We start from the raw sequence: 9,791 nt of genomic DNA, 5'->3' as shown, positions 1-9,791 counted from the left end.
CATCTCCTCCGCGGAGCGCCGGCCCCGCCCCGAGGCGCCTCGCTCACTTCCGCGGTCATGGCGGCGGCGGCGGGCTCGTGGCCGTGGCGGGCCCGCGGGCTTCCGCGCAGGGCGGCGGGCCTCGGCCTCGGGGGCGGCGTGGCGCGGCGGGCGTCGGCGGCTGCCTACGACGTGGTGGTGGCGGGCGGCGGCCTGGTCGGGAGCGCCATGGCTGCGGCGCTGGGTACGGGCGGCGGCTGCGCGAGCCTTCGGTGCCGCGGCGGCGGGGGGCTCGCGCCGCCCCTCCCCAGGGAGGCTCGCTGGGCCGCGGCGGGGGCGAAGGAGGGCGGCGGCGGGGGGGAGGCCGCGGGGGAGGCCGGCGCCAGGAGGCGCAGAGGCCCGGCAAGCCCCGGGGCCCGCTGAGCGCGCTCTCCCCGCCCAGGGCGCGCCGCTCGTCTCCGGGAGAAGAAGGTGCTGCTGCTGGAAGCCGCCGCCAGGAAGGCGCCCGCGGAGCCGCGCGGGGGCTTCGCGAACAGAGTCAGCGCCGTCACCCCCGGCTCGGCCGCGCTGCTCGGCGGTACGTGGGGCTCGCGGGTGCCGGAGCGGGGGGGGGGGCGCGCACTCGCCCGGGAAGCCCTTCGGGCGGTCTGGAGCGCGGGCAGGCTCGGCCCGGTCCGAGGCTGCTGCTGCTGCCGGGAGCACAGACCGGCCGGAACAGCTGCAGCTCTTCGGCCGCAGGTGTTTTCCTGACGAGTTTGACTCGTTTGCTGGAGCCCCGAGCCGCGACCGCAGACGTCCCTCGGCCTGAAGGCGGGCCTGCCGGACCCCCCAGACGCGGTCGCTGCTCTTGACCAGGCCTGCTTTGGGCTCCGTGGGGAGATCCCTGGACCTGGGCGGCCCCACCTGCTTTGAGCCCGCAGGCTGAGTAGTCTTCGCTCAACTGGCAGAGCACCTCCTGGCGCTTCTCGTTTGGTCAGTGGAAGTGAAGGATTCGGACTTGTGGGCGCTTTGGCATTCTTGCTCGCGCCAGCCCAGGAGTGTCATAAATGTGCCAGAAGGCACATTTGCACCTTCCTGTGAGCAGGGGAGGCTGGCGTGAAGAAGACATGCTGGCCTCCCCATGCCGAATAGCTCAGCATGGCAGGTGCAAAGGAGTGGTCCCAGGATGCAGGAGGCTGGACTAGATGGGCCTTTGGCCTGATCCAGCAGGGCTCTTATGCTGTTTGTGCTGGCTGAGGGTGGCTGGGCTGGCGCAAAGGGTTGGGGAGGGTGACGAGAGGGCAGAAAGGGGGTTTTCTGGGGTGGGGGAGGACAGACCAGTGGGTGGACCAGGCTTAGGAGGGGAGTGGGTTCAGCCTGGTTGACTTCTGTCAGTGCCTAAGCTCCTCCCAGCCAGCTGAGCCTTACACCAGGCTGCTCAGATTTGCACCAGTGGGGTATTCTGAACCATGGGGTAAGGGGAAATAAATCCACTTTCTCTGAGTTGCACGGCATCCGCTTCCTACCCTGTGCTGGATAACATGCAGGCCAGTTGGCCTGCCTGTTCCAGCGCAGAATAAGCTTGGGCTGCAGGACATACGACTTCAAAGAAAATGGGGAGAACTGAGCTTACTTGTGAACTCCTCTTCTTAATGGCAGGGTCAGTCCTTGATATCTGGGAAGCTCCTCCCTCTCAGGCAGGCAGGTCAGGTTACAAAGTCTTCCTGGGGGGGGCTCCCTCAATCCCCCAGACTACAAAAGCCTCGATGGCCCCTCCGCAGATCAGCTCCGTCTTGGACTTGCTCAGGCAAATGTCCATCCTTGAAGTCCAATGTATCGAAAAGCCATCCGGATAAACTCCAGTGACTTAAATCTCACCGTTCTGAACCAAGAAAGGCTGGGACCATACTGTACCCCTGTTCAGGGACCTAATGAGTGACCTGTCAGGGATAAGAACATAAGAACATAAGAACAGCCCCGCTGGATCAGGCCATAGGCCCATCTAGTCCAGCTTCCTGTATCTCACAGCGGCCCACCAAATGCCCCAGGGAGCACACCAGATAACAAGAGACCTCATCCTGGTGCTCTCCCCTACATCTGGCATTCTGACTTAACCCATTCCTAAAATCAGGAGGTTGCGCATACACATCATGGCTTGTACCCCATAATGGATTTTTCCTCCAGAAACTCGTCCAATCCCCTTTTAAAGGCGTCTAGGCTAGATGCCAGCACCACATCCTGTGGCAAGGAGTTCCACAGACCGACCACGCGCTGAGTAAAGAAATATTTTCTTTTGTCTGTCCTAACCCGCCCAACACTCAATTTTAGTGGATGTCCCCTGGTTCTGGTATTATGTGAGAGTGTAAAGAGCATCTCCCTATCCACTCTGTCCATACCCTGCATATTTTTGTATGTCTCAATCATGTCCCCCCTCAAGCGTCTCTTTTCTAGGCTGAAGAGGCCCAAACGCCGTAGCCTTTCCTCATAAGGAAGGTGCCCCAGCCCCGTAATCATCTTAGTCGCTCTCTTTTGCACCTTTTCCATTTCCACTATGTCTTTTTTGAGATGCGGCGACCAGAACTGGACACAATACTCCAGGTGTGGCCTTACCATCGATTTGTACAACGGCATTATAATACTAACCGTTTTGTTCTCAATACCCTTCCTAATGATCCCAAGCATAGAATTGGCCTTCTTCACTGCCGCCGCACATTGGGTCGACACTTTCATCGACCTGTCCACCACCACCCCAAGATCTCTCTCCTGATCTGTCACAGACAGCTCAGAACCCATCAGCCTATATCTAAAGTTTTGATTTTTTGCCCCAGTGTGCATGACTTTACACTTACTGACATTGAAGCGCATCTGCCATTTTGCTGCCCATTCTGCCAGTCTGGAGAGATCCTTCTGGAGCTCCTCACAATCACTTCTGGTCTTTACCACTCGGAAAAGTTTGGTGTCGTCTGCAAACTTAGCCACTTCACTGCTCAACCCTGTCTCCAGGTCATTTATGAAGAGGTTGAAAAGCACCGGTCCCAGGACAGATCCTTGGGGCACACCGCTTTTCACCTCTCTCCATTGTGAAAATTGCCCATTGACACCCACTCTCTGCTTCCTGGCCTCCAACCAGTTCTCAATCCAGGAGAGGACCTGTCCTCTAATTCCCTGACTGTGGAGTTTTTTCAGTAGCCTTTGGTGAGGGACCGTGTCAAACGCCTTCTGAAAGTCCAGATATATAATGTCCACGGGTTCTCCCGCATCCACATGCCTGTTGACCTTTTCAAAGAATTCTATAAGGTTTGTGAGGCAAGACTTACCCTTACAGAAGCCATGCTGACTCTCCCTCAGCAAGGCCTGTTCGTCTATGTGTTTTGAGATCCTATCTTTGATGAGGCATTCCACCATCTTACCCGGTATGGATGTTAGGCTGACCGGCCTATAGTTTCCCGGGTCCCCCCTCTTTCCCTTTTTAAAAATAGGCGTGACATTTGCTATCCTCCAATCTTCTGGCACCGTGGCCGTTTTGAGGGACAAGTTGCATACCTTAGTCAAGAGATCTGCAACTTCATTCTTCAATTCCTTAATAACCCTTGGGTGTATGCCATCAGGGCCCGGTGACTTATTGATCTTTAATTTATCAATGAGGTCTGAAACATCTTCTCTTTTAACCTCTATCTGACTTAACTCCTCGGTTAGGAGGGGCCGTTCGGGCAGCGGTATCTGCCCGAGGTCTTCTGCCGTGAAGACAGATGCAAAGAACTCATTTAATTTCTCTGCCATCTCTAAGTCTCCTTTTATCTCCCCTTTCCCTCCCTCACCATCCAGAGGGCCAACCGCTTCTCTGGCGGGTTTCCTGCTTCTAACATATTTGAAGAAGCTTTTATTATTCCCCTTAATGTTGCTGGCCATGCGTTCCTCATAGTCTCGCTTGGCCTCCCCTATCACCTTCTTACATTTCTTTTGCCACAGTTTATGTTCCTTTTTATTCTCTTCATTAGGGCAAGACTTCCATTTACGGAAGGAAGCTTCCTTGCCCTTCACAGCCTCTCTAACTTGGCTGGTTAGCCATGCGGGCACTCTCCTGGATTTAGTGGAACCCTTCTTTCTTTGCGGTATACACCTCTGCTGGGCCTCTATTACTGTTGTTTTAAGCAGCCTCCATGCACTCTGGAGAGACTGGACTCTTTTTACCCTCCCTTTCAACCTCCTTCTAACCAGCCTCCTCATTTGAGGGAAGTCCGCCCGTCGGAAGTCAAGGGTTTTTGTTAGATGTTTTGTCCTTATCTTCTACCACCCCAAAACATTGTTTTGTGTTTGATGTCTTTTTTTTTTTTCTTCAAATGCTTTAGGCTGTGAGGGTGGGCGGACTGACCCTGCCATGGAGACCACCAAGAAGGGGAATTCACAGGTAAGCTCAAATCTCCCTGTTCTCCAGTGGAATCTCCATGGCAAGGTCAGTTCCCGACATCTGGGAAATACCCAAGCCGTGCCTTCTCAAGGGTGGGAGCTGCCTGAAGCATCTGCAACTATGCTCTGCAGCACGTGCCTGGCAAAGGCTGCATCCTTAGAAGTGTAGGTATCTGCCTAGTAGTGCTTTATGAACATAGGGGGCAGGGAGCTGCAGGTGGCTGTTCTACAAACCATCTCCAAAGACAAAAACGCCCTGAGTGCTAGAGGTAGCAGCACCCCTTAGCGAATGAACAACTATGCCCTGAGGCGGCTCCCTTCCATGAGCCCTGTAGGCTTCAACTATCGCATCCTTTACCCATCTGGAGATGGTGGATGGTGAAACCTTAAATTTCTGTCTGTTTACCTTGTGCAGCAAAAACAGCTTTCATAAGTCTGAAGGTAGAGTTTCTGGAGATAGACTCCCCATCCAGCACATATTCAAAATGTGCCAATCCCACTTTCTAGGTTGAAAAGTTTGGAGAGAAAGACAGGACCTGGGAAACACAGAATTAACCTTGGGTAGGGTTGGTGAGGAGAACCACCCTGTTCTTCTGAAACAGACACAAGTCCTAGCTACAGAAAAATGTCAATTCAGACACCCATCTAGATGATGTTATTCCCCCTAAAAAAAGGCTGTTTTCTGGGGAAAAATTATGTAAAGGACTAGTAGCCACAGGCCTGAAAGGAGGCCTTGTTATTGCCTTGAGAACTAGACCTAAGTCCCACAAAGGAGCCCTGGTCACCAGAGGGGGGTTGATCAAGGCCACTCCACTAGTGAATTTTCTAACATGAGGGCAGGAAGACAGGAGTCAACCCTCAGGATACCCCAAAATACAAGAAATTGTGAATACTTATCAGAGTGGCTGTACTCAGACCCTTATCCAGACCTGACTAAAGGAACTCTAAGAGCTCCCTCGCTTTAATTTTCTCTGGATGGACCTGGTTTTTGAAACACCAGCCCACCAACCCCCTCTGGGTAGAATATAAATCCTCTAGATGGCCCTCCTGGTAGACCACAGCTGCGATACAAGGACATCTGCAAGAGGGATCTGAAGGCCTTAGGGATGGACCTCAACAAGTGGGAAACCCTGGCCTCTGAGCGGCCCGCTTGGAGGCAGGCTGTGCAGCATGGCCTTTCCCAGTTTGAAGAGACACTTTGCCAACAGTCTGAGGCTAAGAGGCAAAGAAGGAAGGCCCATAGCCAGGGAGACAGACCAGGGACAGACTGCACTTGCTCCCGGTGTGGAAGGGATTGTCACTCCCGGATTGGCCTTTTCAGCCACACTAGACGCTGTGCCAGAACCACCTTTCAGAGCGCGATGCCATAGTCTTTCGAGACTGAAGGTTGCCAATACTAGATGGCCCTCCTATCAGCATGTAAGATCTTGAGAACTAGCTCTCCATATCTTAATTTAGGACAGTGTTTGTTGCTTGAGCTCCATGCAGTTAGCTGCAGCATCGCTATCTTAGGATGGATGCTGGGACCCTGAGATAGCAGGTTCAGCCTCAGTGGAAGGTGAAAAGGCTGGTAGGGGGCTTTGAGGTTGGAAACCCCTTCTAGCGTTATGTTTAGTAACACCTTTGTAAGACATCTGATAGGAAGGAAAGCATACAGAACACCTCAGGGCCAAGTGAGATGAAGGGCGTTCATCCCCTTGGCATCTCCCTTGGAAAAGAATCTCATCAACTGGTTGCACTGCTGGCTTACAAAACAGGTCTAGCACCAGTGGCCTGAACCTCCTGTTCAGCAATGAGAACACCTGGCTGTGGATTTACCATTCAGCCTGGTCTAACTTCTAGAGTCTCAGCCAGTGTGCTTTGCTCTTATAGGGAGTAACCCATTCCCTTGCCCAAACTGCTGAGGGATAGCAAAGCCTTGAAGTGCCTCCTGATGTGCTGGTAAAGACTGCCAAAGTGCCCCGTTTATTACTATAAGAAGACTCACACATTAATCTCTGTTCTCCCATCAATATAAGAAGACCTGTGACTTCTTATATTGATTAGTTAGTCTGAGTAGGGACTAACCTACTCAGGGCGACTCAGAAGCAAACCTGGCATCAGATGTTGCATTATCTGTTAGACTTGATGCTCTGGCTGGAGAATCAGAGTTTGGAGATCTGCCCAAGGGATGATGGGGCTTAAATTTGGACCACTGAGATCTAAACTTGGATTGACCCTTAGGATGAAGGGATAGCTTGTGACCATGAAAGGACTGATGTTATTCATATTTGGAACAGACCTTTAGAAGAGTTGGCAAAACCTCTCTCTGACCCCCGTTCTCAATGAGAATGGGATTTTGTGCTCTCCGAAAGGCCTTATTCCCTTCAAAGGGGAGGACAACCAATCTGGCCTGGGAACCTGCGTCAGCATCCCAGGGTCAGAGCTGGGCATTTCTTCTAGCCACCATGGCAGAGGTCATGGATCTTGCAGCAAACTGACAAGCATCGAGAGGGGCATCTGCAGAAAAGGCTACTTACAGAGCAATTTACCTCAGTACATTCTTGGAACTCCTTGATAGGTTGTGGTCTGAATCGGCCAACTCTTCTGCCCCCAAAAGGAAATTTTAGACATTAGGGGGTTAGTGGCAGCTGCCTTGGAAGCATAAGAAGAGGTTCTAAGTCTCTCTTGAGAGCCGTCTCTGTATCACGAGGGTCCCTTGGTTCCCCTTCCCCTCTGACAGAATCACCGCATGTGAAGACGGGTAGCAATAGGAGCGTTGACTTGGAGCTTGCAGAGTAATCTGAGGCAGAGAATAAAGCTTGCCAAGCAATTTGGAAGTATGCTTTTTCTGAGATGGTGTTGCCCACTCTGCTTCAAGATGGACTTAAATATTTCTGGAAGAGAACCTCAGGTGGCTTGGTGGGACCCTGAGGAAAAAACAGACACTTGGCCTCTGGCCTGGTTAGACTGGCGAGGCAGAAGGTGACCCAGCCTCTGAGCCAAGACTGAGAGACCTGGTTGCCTTAGGTAACAATTTAGGAAATAGGTAAACACTGGCGCCTGAACCAACTTGTCAGCGGCAGTCTGACCCACAAGCCCTTCAACCCAGCCTTGCACTAAATTTTATGCTTCCTGGGACACTGGCAAGGCATCCTGTGCCTGGGGAATCCTGTCCTGGGGGAGAAACAGCTGCCCCAGGGTGTCCCAAATCCCCTCTCAGGCTGATCTCCAGTCAAACCAGCACTTTCTCCCAGTGCTTTGGAGAAAGGGAACTTGATCCTGTGTTCACTAAAGCAGAGACTCCAGGCATGTTGTCGCGTCCCTGGAAACCATGAGGGAACCATGACTCACCAAATGGAGTCCTCACGGCACCCCTCAGCAAGCACTGTGGGGAAAAGGTGAAGCTCAGGGCGTGGGACAGGCTGGGCGCCAGATCGCTTTGAAGCCTGCCTGGCCCTCAGAATGCCAAAGCCCAGAGCATGGTCAGCAGGAGGCCTGAAGCTCCTGAACCCTCCGCCCCTGCTTGAGATGTGAAGGGATAGTACAGTCCCAGCAGGATGTGGTGCCTCATCAGGGACGACTCAGTTGGCAGCCTCATCTAAGAAGTCACGAGGCTGCCAACTGAGTGCGGCCTCCACCCTGATGGAACAGGCTGAAACCCCCCTCAGCTGAGATGCTGAGGAGAGGGATGTGCCAGGCATGAGCTGAACAGTCTTCTAACTGCAGTAGCAGCTTCCGAGGGAAGAATTCTGTGGTAAAATCCCCCCCCCCCCGACATTGAGGGACTTCGTACGGGGAGGGGGAAGAAAGCTCAACGGCAAGCTCAGGCTTAGAAGGGATCGAAACCACCTTGGGCCAGCGATCTGTGGAGGGTCGCCATGGCTGTGGCCGAGCTGGAGGAAACATTGGCCTTCATCATGGCCGTTAATTCCTCCCAGTTGTAGAGGCAGAGAGGCTGGACTCGGGTCTCAGTTGCCTCTCAGAGGGGCTTGCCTCTTCCACGATCACCCCCTTATTGAATCCAAAAACGCCTCAGCCAGCTTCTGCAGGCCTGTGTCGCCTCTGCCCTGCCGTCACAGGGTCTCGGCAGCACCTCGCCTGCTGTGTGGTGCTTTGGCAGGAAACAGGCTCGTCTTGTCAGCACCGCTGTGAGCAGGAATCGGGAGAGCAGATCTGCTTTCTCCACACAGCTTCTGGGCAGCAGCCTGCTGCTATGGTGCTGTTTTGGGGGGAAAGGACTGCATCCAGGCTCCTATGCTGTTCCTGTTAGGGTTATGTTTGTGGGATGATTGGTGTAGGATCCCTGTTTTGTCCCAATGTGAGCAAGTTGCAAGAAAAACAGCAAATACAGCAGAGTATTTTCAGCAGATGTATTTGAGCAAGGGATATCACAAGTAGAGTAGTCAGTTAAGCAGTCCAAGAGTCAGCACAAAGAGCAGTCCGTCCAAGTATAACAAATCCAAATCAGTTTCCAACAATACACAGTCAAAGGTTCAGTCCATAAGTCAGTAATAACATATACATACAGTATCCAGCCTCCTCAGTCACTGGCAGCAGTTCCACAGATATCTCCAACACCCCTACTGCTTCACTGGAAGCTCCAGCACACTAACCTTATGTAGTCAGCTTAGCCAATCAGTGCTGGCTTGGTCACACCCAGGGTGTGTCAGTCCCAGGTGCCTGCTGATTCTGCTGACTCAGCAATCTGCACCTGCTCCCTGAACCAACTTGCAAGCTGTGGTTCTGCTTCCCTCAGAACTCAAAGCTGACATTCTCCTCCTTGGTTCAGGTCATCTATCATATTCAGACCCTTAGTCCCAGCATCTCACAGTTTTCTCGATGCTTAGTAGTTCCTTGCACTTTCGTCAGTGCATCCGCCACGTTCTGGCTTGACTCACAGTATGTTAGGCTGATTAAACCATCACACACACATTGCTTCACATTTTGGAAGCATACATCTGTGTGTTTGGACCTCCCTTTCACACCGGGTGTCATAGCCATCTGGATGGCTGCCTGATTATCCTCCATTACTGTAATTGGTTTAGGGACCTGTATGCCAAGATCTAACATTAACTGGTTGTACCAAATAAGCTCTGAACTCATCAAACTCAGCGCAGCAAATTCTGATTCACATGTGGATAGCGACGCATGTCTTTGCTTTGCAGTCTTCCATCCCGCTAAGGCTCCTGCCAGAAATAGTGTCATGCCTGAGGTTGACTTCCTTGTCTCGGTGTCTGAGGCATAATTTGCATCCACATATGCTTTAAGACTCAGACCACCCTTAGGTTCAAGGTACAAGGACAAGTCTGTTGTTTGTTTTAAATACCTCAGGACACGTTTGGCGGCTAGCCAGTGTTCTGTTTGGGTTGGCTTGATGCTCTGGCCAATAAATTACAAGCCATCGCTATGTCCGGTCTACTCCACTGGCTAATGTACATTAAACT

The 9,791-nt window shown here is 52.6% G+C and overlaps 1 protein-coding gene across 1 annotated transcript in view; it reads left to right on the top strand.

Moving 5' to 3' along the window:
• Nucleotides 1-147: 147 nt before the first annotated feature.
• The window catches only part of COQ6 (coenzyme Q6, monooxygenase), a 30,921-nt gene continuing 21,277 nt past the window's right edge, over nucleotides 148-9,791 (top strand). The window contains exons 1-2 of the mRNA XM_066612393.1: nucleotides 148-223; nucleotides 422-556. Coding sequence (XP_066468490.1) covers nucleotides 208-223; nucleotides 422-556 — 151 coding nt within the window. The 5' untranslated portion in view covers nucleotides 148-207. The remainder of the gene's footprint in view (nucleotides 224-421; nucleotides 557-9,791) is intronic.

Source organism: Tiliqua scincoides, chromosome 1 (genome assembly GCF_035046505.1).
Source record: "Tiliqua scincoides isolate rTilSci1 chromosome 1, rTilSci1.hap2, whole genome shotgun sequence".
Lineage (NCBI taxonomy): Eukaryota > Metazoa > Chordata > Lepidosauria > Squamata > Scincidae > Tiliqua > Tiliqua scincoides.
Note: the sequence above shows the minus strand (reverse complement) of the source record. Positions and strands in the feature narration are given on the sequence as shown.